Source organism: Molothrus aeneus, chromosome 23, assembly GCF_037042795.1.
Source record: "Molothrus aeneus isolate 106 chromosome 23, BPBGC_Maene_1.0, whole genome shotgun sequence".
NCBI classification, from domain to species: domain Eukaryota; kingdom Metazoa; phylum Chordata; class Aves; order Passeriformes; family Icteridae; genus Molothrus; species Molothrus aeneus.
This window is the reverse complement of record NC_089668.1, coordinates 4,821,065-4,842,548: the sequence shown is the minus strand read 5'-3', so window position 1 is coordinate 4,842,548 and position 21,484 is coordinate 4,821,065. Positions and strand designations below refer to the sequence as shown.

The window sequence follows — 21,484 nt, the reverse complement described above, 5'->3', positions numbered from 1 at the left end:
GGTTTGCAAATGCTACTGAAAAAAAAAAAAAAGAAAAAAAACCCAACAAAACAAAAATCATCCCCTGAAAAAAAAGCCAGACAAACCAAAAAGGCTGCATGAAGCTGCCCAGAGCCCTCTGTGCAGCACAGCCCAGCTCAGACACTAAGCCAGCTCCCAAAATCTTGTGCCATCCATAATTTCACCAGTAAGTAAAGACTGAGGAGGGAGCAGAAGGACTGGAGAGAGCAGCTGCACTGTCAGTGTCCAAGGCACCCTGGTGCCAAGCACTGCCTGCACTGGGAAGGGCTGGTGCCATGGGATTCCCCTCAGCACAGCAAATCCCACACCCAGCTCGCCTTGGCCTCCAAGCCGGCCTCCAAGCAACTGAAGGGAGTCTGGAGGGGCCTCTCTGAACTCCCCTCCACAAATAACCAAGATCTATAGAGAGAATAAAGGAAGGACAGAAGAGCTGAGGAAATAAGGGACAGGATCTCAGAGCAAAAATTATAAACCCGTAAGTTAGGAAAGCCCAAAGCTGAGGGTGTTGAAGCTGCTGCTGTAAGAACACCTGGAAAACCTAATGGAGACTCCTCTCTGCAGCAAGGACACACCTGGAGAGAGAAAAGGAGCAGGAATCACTGACAGGTCTGACACAGGGGCCCTGGCCAGAGCCCTGTGCCCAGCTCAGGGCTGTCTCAGCTCCACTGGGGCACCCCCAAAGGCACTGAACTGCCCCCCTGGCCATGGCTCCTTCCACACAGAGCACAGGGAGTGAGCGCAGCTCAGCCAGCACTGAGCCCTGCCCACAGGCAGCACCAAAGCAGCATTTGCACTGTGCTGCATGCAGCCCTAAGAGAGCTGGGTGACACCAATCCCAGGGACTGCCACTCTCCCCATGCGGGGACAGCCTCCAAGCCACCAGAGCTGCCACATTAGGGAACACAGGGGATACTGTCAGTGAGACCAAGGCTCAGAGTATCTTTAGGATCAACATTTACAGGGGGAATTCTTCAGCTCTTGGTGCTGTGGAGCAGCCCAACACCCAGCAGTCCCATCTGGTCCCAGTGCTGTGCCCAGGGATGGGGAGCACTCCTGTGCCAGACTGGGGCTGACCCTGCTGTCCCCCTGCAGGCACTCTGGAAGGGGAGGAGGGAAGGGCTGGAGCTCTCCATGCCCTGCCACTCAGCAGTGGAGCCCACACACCCACAGGGGTGTGCAGATGCTGCTCAGCTCCTGCAAAACCCCCTCACAAACCAGCCAGAGCAGGGCCAGGTGTCACATCCATGATCACCCACTGAACAGAGGGAGGATGCAAATGTAAACTCTGTTTTGCTGGTACAGTCTGAGTGCCAGGTTTTAGTATCTTCTCCTTCCCAGGACTGTTTACATCCAGTTTTCACATCCCTGTAACACCTGCAGCCTTTACAGAGCAGAGCTTGAGTCCTAGGTCTGACAGGATCTGCTGTCCCAGGAGATGGACACAATGGATACTTCCAAGATGTTCTTTTACTATGGTGAGGGACTGCAAAATACTGAATTTCCTAAACCCAGGAACCCCTCGTGCAGCTCTGCCCCCATTCCCAGCAGTGTGTGCTCCACTGGTGCTTTCATCCAAATCTAACCCCAAATTCCTCTGTATTTGTATTTTATTGTGTCACTTTGCTAAGGGGACACCCATCCCCAGCTGTTACACAGACAGAGGCAGCACCCAGCCCTCAGCACAGCTGGAACAGATGTGTGAGCCCCAGCCCATCTCATGGTGCCCCAGCTTTCTACCAAACAATGTGAGGAATCAGTTGCCAGAAGCAAAGATTGGCCAAGAATTTTTTTTTTTCCCAAAGGAAGAGGCAGAGATCATGAAACATTACCAGGAATCAGTCGTGGTTTGCTGAAGGGAACTTCAGCTCTGTTATCTCCAGGTCAGGAGAGCTGCTGCCACTCCGGTCACTGTAGGTGTCCCTGCAGGAGTAAAGGATTTGGGGTTAGGGAGCACAAGTGCTTTAAGGACAGATTAATTCATTCATTAATGTGGGATGCTGCAGCACAGGGAAAACTTCAGCTCCTCTGCTGCAAGGAGCCATTTCAAAGTCAAATGTGCAAAAGCAGAGAGTTAAAATATCTCTCCACCCTTGGAGGCACTGAAATGAGAGTGCCTCACACACAAAACTCCTCTGGACCACACCTGAGCACTGTGATGTTGAACCAACACAGGAATCCTGTGGTGCAGCTGCTCTGCAGCTCAGCCCACAAAGCCAACACTTTATTTTTGGCATTGCATTTGCCTGGGTTTGATGCAGCCACTGCTAATTCTCCTCTGCATTTGGTCTGGTTTTTGTTTAGTGCCTGTCAGCAACCCCTCAGTGTGAGGAGGAGAACAGGTCAGTACCAAATGGTTGTTATTTGCTGCACAGTCCCAAGAGCCAAAGGGAATTGCAGGCACTGGGGAACAGCAGCACCAAGTAACTGCACCATTAAATCCACCCAAAACACCACTTGCTTTGCAAACTGAAGTCAGCAGAAAAAAACAAAATTAAGAGGCTGCAACCACCAGGGCCTGTTCTTTAAACCAGCAACAGGAACAAGTTTCTCATGGACCAGCCTGTACATGGGACTTGTCTGAGGAATGGAGGGGAAAGCCCATGAGGTCTCAATCATGTAAAAGAGCAGGCCCAACCTCAGCTTCCCCAAAGGCTGACTGACAGCACAAGGCTGCAGATCCTCTCTGCAGGACAGCTCTGTGGCCCCACAATCAGCCTCAACACACAGATGTGAGCTTTCAAAAGAAGAGTGGAAAGAAGAGGGGTGCAATACCAAGTTATCCCCAGGAGCTCTGTGCCAAGAGGATGCTCTGGGCTATCCTGCAGGAAGCAGCAGCGTCCTGTGACAGCTCTGACTGGGCTCTGTCTGAAACCCACCTGGGGGAGAGCCTGCAGCCCTTCTGCAGGTAGTGGGTGAGTCTCCCTGCAGATGCCAGGAGGAGCCCAAAGTATGGGGGTGATGGCTTGATGGGCCTGGAGAGGAACTCGGGGTGATACTGAACACCAACGAAGAAAGGATGGTCTGAAAACAAACAAAACATTCATGTCAAGTCTCTCAAGCTGGTGCTGAGCTGCAGGTGAAATCCTCATTATGCTGAAGCCCTGATGATGGGGAAGTATCATTTCCATTTTTGTCCATAAATGGAGAGGGACATGGGATTTTATTTTTACCATCATTTTATGGATGCAGTCAAGACAGTCTGAATGGGTCCCACATGAAAAGCTGCTCCATTACCCTCCAAACACTTTCCCCTGTCCATCCCACACCCACAAACTTAAGGACTCACCTTCCAGCTCAACCACTTCCATCCGCTCTCCCTCCTCATCCTGCCCCACAAACTTCAGACCTTGCTCTTCAAAACACTTCTTCAGTTCTGGATTGACCTAGAAAACCAGAAGCAAGGCAAGCCATGATCTCTTGTGTCTGGATTACACAGGAAAGCTCAATACCTGCATGAGCATTTTTACCTCAAATCTGTGTCTGTGTCTCTCTTCCAAGAAATCATGATCTCCATAGAGCTTCCCTGCAGCAGAATTGAAATGTTCCTTAGAGCAGTGATCACAGCTTTTAACACATTCACTTGATCAGCATCCTTCAGAATCTGCCACTTCTGGAGGGAATTAAATTCCCTGATCCCCATTCCCCACCAGAACAGTCTGTGAACAGCTGCCATTCAGGGATGCTGCAACATCCCCAGGCCTCACTTTCCCCAGGAAACATTTCCAGAAGAGACAAGAAAGGCCTTACTCATGATTGAATTCTTGGTTTGGAAGAGTGTCCTCCTCTTGCCAAGCCTCATTGTCCCACCCATTTGCCCAGGATTATGTTCTGGCATGTCTATGACCTGTGGAAAGAATTCAGAGGGAGGTGGGAATCAGGGAGGAGTAACAATGACAGGCAAACTCTGACACATAAAAGGAAAAAAAATCCCATCAACATTCATGCAAAAAACCAAGGAAACCAGCCCAAGGAACACTGTCCTGACAAGGCAGACCAACAGAACTAGGTTAGCTGGCTGAGTTGTTCAGTACCTATGGGAGGTTTGTGGATATTCAGGGAACTTTCACAGAGGAAATGGCCTCAGAGTTTACACAGATTGCACACACCAATACTGTGATGTTTACTGAACTGCATGTCAAACAAATAAGCAAATTTATGGGGGAAAAAAATTAAATCAGACTTGCTCACTCTTTGATAAATCATCATAAGCTGGTTTTTGATAACTTCCTCACTTTGAGTAGCATTTTAAATTACAGCAGAAGCCAATCATTATGGTGGACTCTGGACTAGAAACACAGAGCCTTCCACAATGGTACCCAGGAATTCAGGTCTGTCTGGAGCTATCATACAACACTTCAAATTGGAAGGGACCTTAAATCCCACCCAGTGCCACCCCTGCCATGGCAGGGACCCCTCCCACTGTGCCAGGTGCTGCCAGCCCCAATGCCCAGCCTGGCCTTGGGCACTGCCAGGGCTCCAGGGGCAGCCACAGCTGCTCTGGGCACCCTGGCAGAGCCCAAACCTCTCGAACCAGGCCTTGCCAGGCTACAAACCCCTGTGGCAAATGGCACTGGGGGCACCTGGAACCATCCAGGAAATCATTCTTTCCTTTCCTTTCTCCATTTGCTGCAATGGTTTTTGGTGCTGGTTTCCATCCTGGATTGAGGAATGGGAATGCCAGAGTGGTTTGGGTGGGAAGGGATCTTCAATGCCAGCTCATTGCAGCCCAGGGCCACCTCCCACTGTGCCAGGTGCTGCCAGCCCCAATGTCCAGCCTGGCCTTGGGCACTGCCAGGGCTCCAGGGGCAGCCACAGCTGCTCTGGCAATCATGCCCAGGGATGGGCAGGAAAGTCAGGTAAGGCTATCACAAGTAAATCACCATAAACTCACCACTGGATGAGAAGTTTTGGGGTCAAACTCTGTTGAGTTGGCATCTGCAATGTAAGATTCTGCAGTCAGGAGCACAGAGTGGCTCAAAGCATGGCATCACCTCCAGGAGCTGCCCCAGGGACAGCTTCTCCTCATCCCCAGCTGTGCTGAGCCCCCCCTCAGGCACAGAACACCCCAGGCAGCAGGAACAGGGCTGTCAGCACTGTTCAGTACCAATTTCAAAGGCTGCAGGCAGAGGACAACCCATCCTCATTCAGGAAAAACACAGCTTCAAATACAGAAATAAAGGCAGGGAGGGAGAAAGGAGCACAATGGTTTGAGGAACTCCTTTTCCTCCCCCTCATTACTGGAGAGAATCAAAGAGTCAGGCTGAGAATTCAATTTAGCACTCTGATGGGAGTTGTATCAACAGGAACCTGCTCAATCCCAGCAGAGGGCTCAGGAGGTAACTCCACTCACTGAAGGAGCTGCAGCTGCTGGCTGGCTGAGTTGCTTTTTGAGCTTCATTGCCACTGGCTGCAGTGGGAATCTGCCATGGTGTTTCATTCAGGAGTTAAGAATCTCATGTTGAGCAATAGGAAGCTTTCTGTCATTATAAGCTTCTCTTACTCTATTGATTTTTATTTAAATAGGGTAAGGAAATTGCTCTTTTTACTTTAAATTAGCAAAAGAGATAGGGGTTTTTACAGGTCTAGGTAAAAAATTAAACTGACCTATGAAAAACTTAAAATCACAGGTATCTAAAAAAAAAATCACAATTTTTTAGATATTACTCTATATAGATCACATTACTCAAGCAACCCAAGAAATTACCAAAGGCAGGAAGGGTTTTGTGCCATTACCTCTCCAACCAAGGACACTGCGAGCAAACTCCACCACTGCCAGCTGCATTCCCAGACAGACTCCTGTGGAAGGACAGGCAGGACATGATCAGCTCAGGACAAGGACCTCTGAGCCCATGCTGCAAAGCACACACACCCTCCCAGAGTATCCTGAGTCAGAGGAAAACCTGCATGAGGCAGATCTTGGACTGGGATTTAGGGCTCTGTAGTCCTGACAAGCTTCACTTCCCTCCCTTTCCCATCCCCTCTGCTCATACTCCAGCTGAGTCTCTCGCCACAGACACTTCACTGAAATGCAGTCTTGGATTTCCTGGTGCCAAGATCACCACAGGCTGATGTGAAACATCCCCAGACTGCAATCCCCTCATTGCTGACTCCCTGTCAGCCAACTCTGACCACTTCAGAGCTAAGCAGGGCTGAGGCTGCACTCCCTGCTCAGCTGAGCACAAATCACTGCCTGCAAAACTGCTCATCCCACACAGCAGTGAAAACCAGGGCAGCTCCTGCTGCAGACCAGCACAGACACCTTCAACTTCCTTTCCTTTGCTTTATTTCTTCTTATGGATGAAACATGCTTCTCACCTAAAAAGGGTTTTTTCTGTTTCCTTGCCCAGGAAATAGCTTGAATTTTGCCTTCTGTCCCTCGAACACCAAATCCACCAGGAACCAGAACTCCACTGCATGGGGATGAAAAGATTCCATTCAGCATGGCTGCCCCAAACCACACACCCACAAATCACCTCCCTCCCATAAAATCTTGGCCTTGCAAGATCTCTCCTCTGAAAAGGGCTCTGAAATAGCCACGTGGCAAGGCCTGGCTGCAGCAGTTTTCACATGAGCTGTCACATAAAGAGGGGGAAATATTTCATAAATGCCAATTTTAGCCTCCCAAAAAGAGAGATCCCAAGTATCTCACAGGTTACCATGCTGGAATGGTTCATGCTGTGGGACTCACACACCCTGCCCCAAACATGTTTGCAAACACATCACCCAGCCAGGCCCATGCTGAGCAAACCCCTGGCTACAGTGTCAGGTTGTCCTAACACCAAACTCTGCAGGAAGTTCTTTCTTCTCATTCCAATCCTGCTGCCCTGAGGGGTAACAGGCTCCACTTGTTCTTGGTTTTGTGCTAATTCTTGGCACTCCTCTGCACACTAATGCTTTTCCCCCTCTCATACTATTTCTGAAGAACTTGGTACTCCATTCACACCTTCCATTCTCAGTCTGGCTGCACCAGTACCTTTCCTTCCTCCTGATTTCCTCTGTTTCCACCTGATCATGCAGGTGTGCATATCCTCATGACCATGACCATTTCCCCCACCTCCCTCACTTATTTAACAATTCTCCATTTAACACCTCCACCTAAATGCCCCTGAGAGGTGTTTGGGACCTTGTCAGAGTGTGCTGAAAACAGGTTTATCAGGCATTCTCCAAAAAGGGTCACAGCAGAACTTACTCAGCACCACAGAGCTTCTGCCACGCCTCGTGGTACCTGACAGGCTCCTCCTGCAGAGTGTCTGGCTCCAAGTCAGCAGAGTCAATGTACTGGGAAGAAATCCAAAAAAAAAGATGATGAGATATTGCCACCAGAGTGTACAGGACTCCCTGAATTCTCATTAAATTAAGACAGCATAATTCCTCCTGGGCACTTCTGGATTTGTTTCCTAATGGATACTTCAGTTTTTTCTGGGCTGATTTCCCATCTGTTAGCCAACAAAACTCCTTTCCTCATCCCCCTGCTCTTTGTGCACAAACAGAACCTGTGATTTCTGTGTCCTCCCCTCTCTGCAGCCCTGCTTACACCAAGACCCTGAGCCCCAGCCTGTGATGTTCAATGTGAGGTGTGAATGCAGCACAGCAAGGTGGGAACATGGGGCTCTGCAAACACAAACCACCACACAGAGAGGAAAAAAACCATTCTTTTTTCATCAAATAAACATCTCCTTCAAGAGGCATTGCAGAAGAAATAGGCTATGGTGAAACACAGGCTGCTGTAATTAAAGGGTGTTATGACAATGGAAAAAAACCCTGCAATTTTTCCATTTTCTCATCCACAGCATTCCAGTACCTCTGAACTTCTGGATGTTCTGGCAGGCTGCTAACCCTTTAAAAGAACAATTTTGTCCTTCTTTTTTCGTTTGGTTTTTGGAAGTTGCAAAACTACCAATCAGTTGTTTAACTAACTACAGCTACTCAGTTCTTCAGCACAAGATGTCCCTGCACAGAGCTCACTTCACTCCTGAGCCACTCAGACACAGCCTTGCCAGGGAATACCCACAGATGCACATGCAGGGTCTGCACTTTACCAGTCTTGTTTTGCTTATTTTCACCTCTACTGATTTTGGAAGTTGAAAGGAAACCCTGACCTAGATCACTACTGTTCAAAAGCAATCACCTATTTCCATGACTCACTGACATCATGGAACTGCTGGGCATTTAAAAGTCTATTGAAATGAAAATTAAATTTCTAGCAACAGGTAGAATTCATATTTCACCTCTTCAGAGGATCCAGCTATGACCAAGACCCCTGAGCATCTGTGCATCCAAACCAGCATGAAAACCTTAATAAAGCCTGAGGCAGGGGCATCATAAAACCTGAGTAGCACAAGGTTAACAGCAACAAAAAAGGTAAAACCACAAAAAGAATCACTTGCAACAAGTGTGAGAGAAATGAGAGCAGAGAGTGCCCCCCTCCAATCCATCAACCACTGTCACAGCACTGAGCAATTTCCACCCACTCCAGCTCACAGGAGGAGAGGCTGCTTTGCTCTGAAGCTGGTTTAGGCCTGATAACAGCTGTTTTAGTGCTGTTATAATCAAAACAGCTGTTTTGATGCAAGGATAATTTTATGCATCAAATTATCCTTTGGATACAAGGATAATTCAGATTTGTGACAATGTGAATTAGGATGGGCAGCACTGTAGGTGGAAGCAGCATGGGTGGAGTTCTTTCCCCACACACAGACCCACCCCTACCTTAATGTCAAGTTTGTGGTTGATGGCCAGGGCAGAGTGCTCCAGGGCTTTGATGACAGATGCATAGGAGTCAGAAAATTTGGTGTATTTGCCCACCAGTGCAATGGAACACGTTTCCAGCAGACGGTCGTACCTACAGAACACCAGAGCACACAGGTTATTCCAGCACTAACAGGGGAGGGATGGAATCTTCCATTCTGTTCAGCTTTCCAAGGAACAAACAAACTTTTCCTGTTCTCCTAAGTGTGTCCAACAGAGCTGACGTCCTTGCAAGAGTGACCTTTTACAATAATTTTGATTTAGAAACATCAAAGCGAGATCAAAACCACAACAACGACTGAGGAAAACAGTTGCAGAAAGCCACACATAAATTAACTCATCTCTCCTGATGATGAAAAGCCATTCTGAGCAGATCCAAACTGCCTCTTCAGGAAGCTGTATTAGATCCAAAAGCTGCAGTGAACTCCTAGGAGAGGATCAAAGCACAGCTTGGTGTATGTTTGTACTGCACAGCATCTTCCCACGCTGCTGCTCAGCTCCTACCAGCAGCCCCAAACACAGAAAGCATTTCTGCATTTCTGCAGCCCTAAGGCTGTGCTGCCTCCACTTTCAATCCCCAGCACCTGGCAGCACAGGATTCACACAGAATTCCTGGCCACAGCCAAGAGTTTGTTTAAAGTTTCTCCCAGAATTGCTAAATACCCTCAGCCCAGCTGGTGACCAAGGGCTTTCACCATCAAAGGAAATGTTATTGACAGGGCTTATGTCAGGCACAGAAATCAAGGAAAGCATCTAGATCTTGAAAATTAATTTCTTATAAGAACAAACATATTTAAGGCTTCAGCTGACGTTCAAGCCCTTTCTGAAAAGACTCTATTCACTATTTCCCCATGAACATTGAGCCTGAGCCTCACAAGAAAAAGCCCAGTGTCCAAGGAGTCTCAGAACAGGTACCAAACACTTGTCCCACTTACCTGAAAGAACTCTCAAAGATATTCTTTGACACTCCTGCCATCTCCATATAGCTACAAAAGGATTTCAACACTTTGTAATGTTACTGAGAAGTTGTTTTTTAATAAAAAGGGAGGGCAGAGCTGTCCAGCTGTTAATAACTTCAAGCTGGGTTGACTCAGGCAGTAAACTTCCAACACAAGATAAGGATCTCACTAAGTTTATCTCACAGGATTTTATGGAGAGAAGGCTGAGGGAATTGGGGTGGTTCAGCCTGAAGAAGAAAAAGCCCCAGGGAGAGGGAGATTTTATGGCAGCCTTCCATTAAGAGAATTTATGAGAAACATGGGAACAGACTTTTTAGTATGGTCTGTTGTGCCTGGACAAGTGGTGATGGTTTTAATCTAAAAGAGGGGGGATTTAGGCAGATATAAGGATGAAGTTTTGTACAGTGACAGTGGTGAGGCACTGGCACAGGTTGTCTGAAACCCATGCAGTTGTTTTAGCAACAGATGAATGAATGAAGTTCAGAGCAGCTCTGGCAAGCAAAAGAAACCCAGCTGGAATAAACAGTTCCACATTCTGATCCAGTCAGGGTTTCTGTCTTCACCTCCAAGGGGACTGCAGGATCATCACTGCATTAAGGCTCAGCTAAACCAAGCAGGAGGAACAGAAGTTGTAGCTGTAGGATTTTTGGTTTCATCAAGCCTGAGATAACACATAATTTTCATTTCCATTTGAAAGCATTAATAAAAATTCGTGAGTTCAATATGAATGCTTTGGGAAGAACCTCCCACAGCAGCTGTGGATTCCCCACCCTGGAAACATTCAAAGTTTGGATGGGGCTCTGAGCAAAAGAAAAAAGAAACAACGTGAGCATGTAAGAACACACTTAAGAACAGGGAATTACACATCATCTCAAAGAACCAAGAACAGAAAGCAATGCTGCAGTGTGCTGCAGTGTGCCCAGCAGTGCAGCTCACCTGTCAGCCATCTCCTTCCACTTCATGAGCATCCTCCTGGGCTGCCTCTCGATGGGAAGGTCCAGCCTGTGCCTGAAGTAGTCCACAACTCCCTGCTCCTCCAGCAGCAGAGGAACCCGGTAGATGGAGGAGACATCATGGACACAAATGACCTGCTCATAAAAGAATGATAGCATTAAAACACAGCCATCCAGTGCCTGTACAATCATTTTTACTCAGATATTCTGAGTGTTCCTCTAGCAGAAAACCCTATGACCACCTAAACTTCCAGACAATAACATTTTGAATAATATAATGTAGCCATGATATTTTCTGAAAAATCCTTTCCTTAGGATTTGTCCCCCTGAGAAGCTGAGAGGCCTCAGGAACAAAATGTAACCAATGGTTATCTGCTGCTGTGGAATGCAACAGGTGCATCTGGGATTGGCTCATGTGGTTGTTTCTAATTAATGGCCAATCACAGTCAGCTGGCTCAGGCTCTGTCCAAGACACAAGCCTTTGTTATCATTCTTTCCTTTCCTATTCTTAGGCAGCCTTCTGATGAAATCCTTTCTTCTATTCTTTTAGTATAGTTTTAATATAATATATATCATAAAATAATAAATCAGCCTTCTGAAACATGGAGTCAGATCCTCATCTCTTCCCTCATCCTCAGGCCCCTGTGAACACTGTCACAATATAACATATCAGTAGTTTAACACTGGTTTCCTTATACTTGAAAAAGCCATTCTTCAGCACTCCCAAGGCATTACTGCCCCTGGAGCCCCTTGGGAAGGGCTGGAACACAGTAACCCAGCAGCAGGAGTCAGCTGTCCAGCACTTCATGTGAGCAGCACTCAGCAAAGTTCAAAGAACACTCCAGAGAGACTCCTGTGATACAGAACCACAAGTGAAGCTACAGTCAAACTGCCACAGGCACAGCTTCCCCCTTCCCTCCACTGTGCTTCCTAACCAGGCTCCCAGTCTGAGTGAAACCCAGGGCAAGCTGTCACCCCAGGACAGCAATACACTTTACAGGGTGCCCCTCGTCCAATTTGGGATTGCACAATTATGAGCAAAGAATTCTAAGGTCAATGAGGAAAATCTGCATCTACAGTTCTAGTTAACTGAAATGGGAAAAGATGGCTCAGGACAAATGTCACCTGTCCATTAATAATGAACCTGTACTTTAGGGATCCAAAACACACTGGCAAAACTTCTTTAAATCCTCATTTCTACTGACTCAAATGAGAGCAGAGTTCAGTTCTGCACCAGTCAAACCTCCTTGGCTGCACATTTTCCTCTTTTACTGCTCACTTCTCGATCCAAGTGCAACAGCAGTCAGAGCAGCAACTACATAGAACTGCATTAAACTTCCTGGAAAGGGACAAGAGCCAACTTATTCTGAATTCCTGGCCAACAAGAGGTAGATATTTCACTGATGACACATCAACATTAGTGCCAGCAGTGCAGTGCTTGAAATTGCAGGACTCAAGTTTGGTCTTGCTATAGAGCAGATTAGTAAAAATTACTTGACAGAACATGGGATTGTGAAGTTATACTCAGTTTTTCACAAAAAGACAACATTTTTCGAGTTCCACATGGATTGCAAAGTGCTAAAACTCAGCCTACACTTTTGACTATTTTCCAAGGTCCACCTTAGAATGTGTTACAAGTCTCAGTATAGAAAGAATCATGCAAGCATGGAATTTGTGCATATCACAACCTTCAAGTGAAGCAGTGCTTCTCCCAAACACCATTTCAACCTCTGTGAAATCTCTCCTCAAGAATTCTTGAGCAGAATAATATTGTGAAAAGAGCAGAAGTACAGTAATATAGCCTTTAAAACTAATTTTGGGTAATCTTTTCACCTCTAAATACTGGAAAAATCTCATTCTTTGTTCACAGGAGGAATGTGGAACTATAATTAAGGTCAAAACAGTGATTCAGAAATCACCTTGGATTCCATAGAATTCTCTAAGCTTACACCAATCACCTCACAAGAAAACCTGGGTGCTGGCACAAAAAGAATTGGTTTAGCAACAGGTTCATGTGTCAGGAAGGGAGGTAAGACAAAGCAGCAAATGAATTATGCAGCTACCAAAACACAGAGCTGGAACTGCTGCACTTGACAAAACCCCCCTCAGCATCTGACAAGCAGCTCCAGTATTTATTGCAAGGAAGCACAGACAGCAATCCTCACCTGTTCTGGTTCAACATGACAGAACATGGAAATCTTTTCTTTTACTGAGGTATCCAGTGGAGTGGAGCACCTGCAAACAATCTAACACAGCAGCACCATCAGGGTTGTGATGCAAACAGAAACACTCAGGCATTCATAAAACAAACCTCAAAAAGAGCTGTCTTTGTGCAGTCTCTGATTTGAGGAAAAAAAACCCCCACAATTCAGTTTCTTTTCCTTATTTATCACAACTATACAAGAGCTCTCAAATTCAGCATTACTTAGACAAGACTGCTGCTGCAACATGCCAGATTTTTACATTTAAAGCCACAAACTTGAAAGCTACACAAACCTTACCAGATCTGGAGAGAGCCCGAGACCTCTGAGCTCACGAACACTGTTCTGGGTGGGTTTGGTCTTCTGCTCCCCTGTCGAGCTTGGCTGGCCAGAGAAGAGCAGTGGGTGTATCAGGTTGTGATAAGCAGCAATGAGTCAGCAGGTTAATGAGGACATCTCATCAAAACTTTGATTCAGTTCTTGGACAATTGACATGAAGCTCATGGAGCCCATTTTAATCCCCAGGACTGAGAGCAACAGCAGGGACCCAAGCTCCAATCTGCCCACTGGAGTGCAGGAAGGAGAGGGACAGAGAGCCTAAGGTTTATCCACTGCTCCCTCCAAATACCTAATGTTCTGTATTTCTGATTTTTCTCTATAAATCACCTGGCCTGGACAGAAGGGGGAAAAGGGAGAAGAGAACCAACACTGGTCTGCACTCCATAATTATCAATTTTCTCTGCCAAATCCAGTTCAGTCTGACACAAGGAATGCTCATGCTGCATTGTTGCAACTCCCAAACCTTTATTACACATTTACACCATTTGAAAAGATCTTTTTCAATTCCTGTAAGACTTTTTAAATACATAAGCATATAATCTCTGCACTTCTGCCAGAAGTTTATACATACACAGAAATACAGAAGTAACAGCACTTAAGCACTTCAGAAATACCTATTTAGGAAATTTTGGACTGAGGAGGCCTCTGCCCACCAGTATGTTTCAGATCCTTACCTGGGGAACCAGGCTGACATGAATGTTGCAGAAATTCTCTCTTTTGGCCTTGAACTGGAACTGGCGGAAGGCCTCGATGAAAGGCATGCTCTCGATGTCACCCACGGTGCCCCCGAGCTGGCAAACACACACTGGGAGTTACAGATACTGCCCAAACCTGCTGCAGGTGTACACTAAAGACATGGAAATCCACACAACAATCTACTCCAGCTGCTATTCTACTGCCATCGTTTCCCCACATATCAAAAAGCCACAAGAAAAAAACAGCTTCCCCTATGGGCAGCACCTCAGAGACATCAGCTTGACTTCTATTTTCTAGAATAGTCAGGGAAAATACTTAGATGTGAAAATTATGATTTATGAACATTAGGTGGCACTGAGAAGCAGATTTCTGTTAAGTTTTAGAACTATATAGAGAGGGCACATGCAGGAACAGATGCAAGACCACACCTGGAGCCTCCCAGGCTGTCAGACAGTGCCTCCTTGGTACTTGAGATCTGGGCTTGTGATCCTGGCACACAAACTGGCACCCAAGGTGCAGGCAGAGTCCAAGTCACCTTGACCTGGGCTCTGTGACAAGCTCCCTCTCCTGTGCTAGCACGTGCCAGCAGCCAGCTCAGCACTGCCAGAGCCTTCACCCTGCTCTGTCTCCTCCTGGCAGCAGAATGTTCCATAAGCACCCTGGGAAGTGCCACCCCTAACTCGTGCCATTTCCTGCTGCATGTCTGTGCTTCAATTGGTCACTTGGAGGAGGAAAGACAGCTGAACCCAGAGGGGGATTCACCTCCCCTCCCTCCATCCACCAAAGAAGAGGGTACAGCACAATTAACTCAGACTGGCATATTGAGTTACAAGAGCTGAAAAATTCATTCTGTAGCTTAATTCATAGAATATCCTGAGCTGGAAGGGACCCACTGAGTCCAGTCTAAAACCCTGCACAGACCCCCCAACAATCCCACCCTGGACAACACTCCTGGAGCTCTGGCAGTGCCCATTCCCTGGGCAGTGCCCAGCACACTCTGGGGGAAGAACCTTGCCCTGATCTCCAGCCTAAATCTCCCCTGACACAGCTCCAGCTGTTCCCTGGCATCCTGTGGGGCTGCCCCTCATGAGGCAGCTGCAAGCTGCAACTCAAAAGATTAATAAGTGAAATTAACAAAGGCAATTTTTAACCCATTCAATAACATGCAAAGTTGAACATTTCTGTAAAGAAAAACATGCATATAGATCAGTTTACTGCATACAAGAAACAAAACTACCTACTTTTAAAAAGTTACAAACCTCAATCACACAAACTTGGGGTTCAATGCCATCTTCATCCACAGGAATCCGTGCCTGCCTCATTACCCATTCCTGTATGGCATCTGTGATGTGAGGAACAACTGGAAAAGAAACCCAGGCAAAGGTTAAAGCCCCCACACATTTCTCCCTCTTAACTCATTAGAGAGCAAATTACTGACAATCGCTAGCCAGGGCTTGAGCAGGAATTTTTGTCTTTAAAGAACTGTGCATTTTTGAAGTGATTATTCTTGGCTGTGATTTTCAAGGGCCTTGGCAGGAAATTGAACCCTGCCTTAATTTAAACACATGTAAGCAACGTTTCCTTTAAGCTGAAAGATTCAAGCACAAACCATTCTCTGCTCTAAATAGAGAAAGTAACACTGTTTTTAACTCTCTGTAAAGGTCCTTATGTCAACCAGCTGTGGAGAGTGGTTAAAAAGGAAAGGCACTGATCTGATACTCACAAATACTTTGGGTTTTCTAATGGCATGAGTTAAGAAAAGCATTTACCATTTTAACCAGCTAACAAACAAGCCCAAAGTGTATTGGTCTGAAGTCTATTCATATTTATCACTGGGTACATTAGCCAGCTGGACCCAAGTCCAGCACAGTCCAAACACAAGCAAGATGGTGCAGAGCCTCGAGTGAAGATGAAAGGCAAAAACATCCAGCCAGGGCTGAAATACAGAACGCACTTCTAAGCACCAGGAAAGAAGTTTTGCATCACCTTGGACCGTTTTGCCAAGATAATCTCCCTTCCTCTCCTTGTTAATGACATACTGGTAGATCTTCCCCGTGGTCAGGTTGTTGTCTTTGGTGAGTCGGATATCGAGGAAGCGCTCGTAGTTCCCGAGGTCCAGGTCCACTTCCCCTCCATCATCCAGCACAAACACCTCCCCTGCGGGCACAGAAACAGGCACGGGCACACGTGTCGGGCACGTGGAACGATTCAACACAAGGAAACTCCTTCCCCGATTGCCACAGCAAGTTCAGGAGCGGCGAACAGAACTAAAAGCCTTAATAACCGGGAGGAGCAGCGCACTGGGGACCGAACCCCTTCGGGCAGCAGCAGGAACAGGCAGAGCACATCTGTGCTGTGAGCACAGCAGCCGCAGTGCTGGCAGGCTCAGGAGCAGGCACAAAGGCTCCTACAAAAGAGACGATTCACGGCAAGCCAAGACAGCCCCGGCGCCGCCCGGCAGCCCCCGACACCGAGCCCGCGGGGCACCCACCGTGCTCGTACGGGGAGAAGGTGCCGGCGTCGATGTTGATGTAGGGGTCGATCTTGATGGAGGTGACATGCAGCCCGCAGGACTTGAGGATGGTGCCGATGCTGCTGGCGATGATGCCCTTGCCGATGCCCGAGATCACGCCGCCCGTGACCAGGATGTACTTCATCTGCCCCGCGCCTGGCCGCGACAGACACCGGCACCGCCTCAGCGCGGGCTCTGCCAGCGGAACGCGCTCCGGGCGCTGACATTGCTGACAGCGACCCCCGGGCCGCGTCCCACTCTCCGCTGAGGGCCGGTGCCCTGCCCGCTGACACTGCTGACAGCGAGCCCCGGGCCGTGTCCCACCCTCCGCTAAGGGCCGGTGCCCTGCCCGCTGACACTGCTGACAGCGAGCCCCGGGCCGTGTCCCACTCTCCGCTAAGGGCCGGTGCCCTGCCCGCTGACACTGCTGACAGCGAGCCCCGGGCCGTGTCCCACTCTCCGCTAAGGGCCGGTGCCCTGCCCGCTCCTCCCGCCATAAATTCCCGCCACCGCCGCCCGCGTGGCCCCGCCGCCAGGCCCGCGGGGTCCGCGTGGTCCCGCTCTGCCGCCCACCCGCCTCCCCCCCAGCGCTGCCCGGATGGTCCCGCCCGCCGCTCTCACCTGGGGCCGCCGGGCGCGCGGACAGCGCGCGCGCGGGGGGAGCGGGCGGGAGGTGCGGAGCGCGCGCGGCGCCGCTCCCGGCCGGCTCGGCTGGGAACCGCATGAGGCCCTGCTGAGCCTCTGCGCATGCGCGGGGCGGGGCTGGGAGGGGACGGGCCCAGAGCCTGAGCTCGGGGGCGTGGCCGGAGCGGCATAGCCCCGCCCTCTGTCCCGCCTCGGCCCCCTCAGCGCCTCATGGAGGGCGGGAGCGGCTGTGGGATCGCGGAATTAACTGGGGTGGAAAAAACCTTTACTATCATCCAGTCCAACCTATGAACGAACACCTCCTCATCATGTCCGCAAGTGCCACATCCACAGCTTTCTTGAACGCTTCCAGGGGTGGGGGCTCCACCGCTGCCCTGAGCAGTCTAGGCCAGGACAAACTTTCAGCGATGAAATTCCCAAAATCCACCTTAAGCCTGCCCTGGCCCAGCCTGAGGCCGTTCCCTCTGCTCCTGTCCCTGTTCCCTGGAGCACAGCCCGGCCCCCCCGGCTGTGCCCTCCTGGCAGGAGCTGTACAGAGCCACAAGGGCCCCCTGAGCCTCCTTTGCTCCAGGCTGAGCCCCTGCCCAGCTCCCTCAGCCTCTCCTGGGGCTCCAGACCCTTCCCAGCTCCCTCAGCTGTGCCTGAGGTGGATTCTGCCACTGTTGATCTCATTTTCTGGTGTCTGTGTGTCCTGCCAGCACAATTCCCCATGGACATGTCCCCTGCGTGCTGATAGCTCTGTGGGCAGAGATGTCACTTTGCCTTCCCATGGGCTGCGGCTGTCCCCTCGCTGCTGGCACTTGGTGACCCTGCACAGGAATGCAGTTCTTGCTGCCCCCTTGGAGGATGCATCTGCTTTCAGAATTACCTGGCCACGCTGATCTGTTCCTCCACAAAGGACCCTTCCTGTTTTCTGCTGTCCTACAATAGCTCCTGAGTGGGAAATTAAAAAAACAACATTTCCAGCACCTTTTCTGCAGAATAGTGGCCATGGCTCTGGTGGCAGTGAGATGGGTGACAGCTGCAAGGGCTGTGTGTGCTTGGGCTGTCACTGTCACTGCCTGGTGGCACATCCTGATAAGGCACAGGGAGGCTGAGCTCTCCCTTTAGACATCCCAGCTTTCCCCATTTCATGAGTGGGGCACAAGACATTCCACTTCAGCTACCAGACAAGTGTCTTGTAGCTGAAGGGAAGTCCATCCTTGTGGAGATGTGTGTAACCTCGATGTGAGCATTAACTTCGGCACACACAAATCCTTTTCTCAGTGCCTCATTAAAGGCCTCAGGGGTTGGACATCCCGTGGTGCTCAGGAGAGAACTGCACTCACTGGGAGCTATTGTGAGCATTAAATGGTGTGGAATAACAATGACCCAGAAAAGTCAGATCGCAAATATCTCAAGTTATGCAAAATTACATCTGCTTTTTGCAGAAGTGGGTGGAAGTGTATGTGAGTACATGTGTTTCACCCTTAATTTTGCCCTCAGTAAGTTTTGCCCTCGCAGTGCCTTGTTCTCAGCTCTCAGCAAAATACAGACTGAATATTTCCCTTTCAGAAATGTGAAATGAGATGAAATGGATCTGCTCTGTTTATTTAACAGGATTTGATTCACAGCAAAACAGTTTAACTGGAAAACATTGCTGGGAGGACTGGCATAGCTCTGGGGAATGTTAATGTGTTACTGGGATTATGCAAGGAATGAATAGACTGGAATCCTCAAACACTTGAACTTCCTTGCAGTTTAGGGGCCTATTTGTACAGGGAAAGGCTGATTGTAATGTTACATGTATTAATCACAATAATAATAATAAATTATATAATATGTATGATATATACTTGCAGTTATTCCAGTCAGAACATTCACAGCCTCCTCTTACATGAAGGTGACAGGATGACCTGTTGCACAAGATTTTGAGACTGAAATACCATTTTCAGAGAGTGTCTCTTTCCTCTGTGACCTGTGAAAGAAGTGGCTAAAGATGGCCCTGCCCTGGAGTGTTCCTGACAGAATATCCAGGAGATGCAGACCCCTGTGGGATCTGCAGTGTGGGTTGGCTGCCACCCCACCACTGGGCAGCACTGCAGAGAAAACACTTTGTCTTTGCTGTTACCAGTGAAACACTTTGTCTTTGCTGTTACCAGTGCTGCTTATCACCACAGGTGTCTGATATATCATCAACATATCATGTTAAGTGGGTGTCAGCTCATGCTCTTCTGACTGATTCCTACTCCAAATGCCCTGCACATGCCCCAGGTGGCAGCAGTGTGGGTGAGGACATCCCTGTCACCATCCCCATCCACCCTGACCCCATCCCTTGTTAGCAGCAGAGGAGAACTCTGGAACCCTAAACCAAGGACAGACAGGACACTTGGAATCACAGAATCCCAGGATGGTTTGCGTGGGAAGAGACCTTAAAGGTCCATTTGTTCCACCCCCTGCTGTGGGCAGGGACACCTTCCATTATCCCATGTTGATCCAAGCTCTGTCCAGCCTGGTCTTGAACACCTCCAGGTAGAGCATCTCATGTGCTGCTGAAGTGCCCTGGGCATTTCTGTCTCTGAGTACCTGTGAAAAGCTGCAAAATCTTGGCTGATTTTTAAGTACAGAATAGTGCAGACAGCTAAAAATCAAGGCATGAGGGTGATTTTCAGCTGCCCTGCTCCATATTCACACTCTGTGACTGTTGAAGTGGTGATGAAATAGTTCCTGCTGTGATCCAAATGTCTTCTGAAAGGCTTCTTTAGTGGTTTAGGGTGGAAGATCTTTCTTAACAATGCTGGTGTGTACTACCAGGTAGGATGCTGGACTTCCTTCTTTAGAGGTGACTGCAAAAATCTCCATTTTTAGGTTCTCCTAACCAACTCCCATCAGCACGTGGTTCAAAGCCAGGATCCAGTGCTTGAACACACTGTGAAAGCTGCTCTGTGCTTGATTTCCACTGGTTTCCAGTGCTGATCACTGGGTTTCACCTTTATATTTATTAATATAAACTTCACAGGGGTGATGTGGAGTCACTGACAAGTGTCAAGCACTCTCCAGCGTCCTCTTCCACACAGCAGGATGCTCCCTGTGAGCCTTCTGTATGGCTCCTTGAGGTCTCCATTTGCAGGATTAATCAGGGTTTGTGTAAAGTGTTCAAATCCTTTCACTAGTCTACACTTGTGCTCTGAACTCGATCAAGTTTTCATCTAAGTGCAAAGTAAACACATCTGTTACCCTGAGCAACCAAAGGATCTTGAGTAAGATACAAAATGATGTAGGAACAAGAGCTGTTACTACTTGTACAGTGCTCTGAAGCACAAATCTGATGAGGAGCAGCTGAGGGGATGAGTGACAGAACAAGGGGAAAATGGCCTCAAGTTGTGCCAGAGGAGATTCAGGTTGGATGTTAGGGAAAATTTCTTACTGAAAAAGTGGTCAGGCATTGGCACAGGATGCCCAGGGCAGTGGTGGAGACACTATCCCTTGGAAGTGTTCAAAAAATGAGTAACCGTGCCACTTCATGATATGGTTTGTGAACAGGGTGGGATTCAGGCAGAGGTTTCTCTTGATGATCTTGGAGGTCGTTTCCATTTTTAGTTGTCCTATGGTTTTGTGTCTCTTGCCCTCTCACCTCACTGCACTCTGTCCTCTCCGAGATCTCCACTAGATGGTGGAATGCACCAGTAAAAGAGTTTGAAAGAGTTTGTGCAGTAACAAAGGGACGCCATCAGGCTGTGGTGGCACCCATGGGGATCTCAGAGCTGCTCTCAGGACCAGATCCTGGAGCACCACGCGTGCCCTGCGTGTTGGGGGGCATTTGGGAGCACCCCTCTGCGTCAGTCTCTGCGGTGCCATCCCAAACCCACTGGAACTGAAGAATTGTGATCCTTCCACAGGTCTTGATTCTTTCAGGCAGGGGGTTTCACCTTCAGGCTTCTTCCTCTCCACTTCCTTTTCTCCATGGAGAAGAGCTGCCTTTTTCCTAGGGGGCAAGGAGTGAACCCTCTGTCTGATGTGCTGCAGAGCTCATCCATGCCAGGAAGAGAATGTTTTGGCTGGAGGACTGTGAATGAGAATGGGACAGCATGCCACCAAAGAGGGGGGGTTGGGGAGGAAAAGTTCTGCAGTGCAGATGATGTGTGTGATGGGAATTAAAGCTCTCAAGTCTGTGTGATGGAGCCAGTGCTGGCCTTGGACAGAGTGCTGAACTGAAACCAGCTCTCAATCCTCAGCCCTGAGAGGTCACGTCACAGTTCTGTGCCTCAGTTTCTCCTGTGTAAGATGGAATCAAGGATTCTGACCTTTTTTATCTACAATGAACTGGGTGTCAGAGCTCTCTGTTTTCATTACTGACTCTGCTGCTGACTGGTGGGATTGTGCCCTCTGTACCTGGAGTTGGGGAGTTGAGGCTTTAGCTCCACTCATGGC

General features: G+C 48.6%; 1 protein-coding gene across 1 annotated transcript; it reads right to left on the bottom strand.

The window, feature by feature from the left end:
• Positions 1 to 452: 452 nt before the first annotated feature.
• Positions 453 to 17,134, bottom strand: CTPS1 (CTP synthase 1). Its single transcript, XM_066564985.1, has 19 exons — positions 17,051 to 17,134; positions 16,409 to 16,585; positions 15,904 to 16,074; positions 15,177 to 15,277; positions 13,896 to 14,012; positions 13,183 to 13,266; positions 12,847 to 12,927; positions 10,665 to 10,816; positions 8,731 to 8,863; positions 7,211 to 7,299; positions 6,337 to 6,431; positions 5,755 to 5,817; positions 4,913 to 4,956; positions 3,769 to 3,865; positions 3,489 to 3,544; positions 3,308 to 3,404; positions 2,898 to 3,042; positions 1,851 to 1,941; positions 453 to 593 (listed from the first exon to the last, which is right to left on the bottom strand). The coding sequence occupies exons 2-18, from the start codon at positions 16,572 to 16,574 to the stop codon at positions 1,857 to 1,859; spliced, it is 1,776 nt and encodes a 591-aa protein (XP_066421082.1). The 5' UTR covers positions 16,575 to 16,585; positions 17,051 to 17,134; the 3' UTR covers positions 453 to 593; positions 1,851 to 1,856.
• Between the last annotated feature and the right edge of the window lie 4,350 nt (positions 17,135 to 21,484).

Coding starts and splice junctions, on each gene's coding strand:
- CTPS1 (XM_066564985.1), bottom strand. CDS start 16,574: ATGAAGTACATCCTGGTCACGGGCGGCGTGATCTCGGGCATCGGCAAG. Junction 8,864..10,664: donor TGGAAGGAGATGGCTGACAG/GTGAGCTGCACT, acceptor GGTGTTCTGTAG/GTACGACCGTCTGCTGGAAA. Junction 3,545..3,768: donor AACCAAGAATTCAATCATGA/GTAAGGCCTTTC, acceptor ATTCTGCTGCAG/GGAAGCTCTATGGAGATCAT.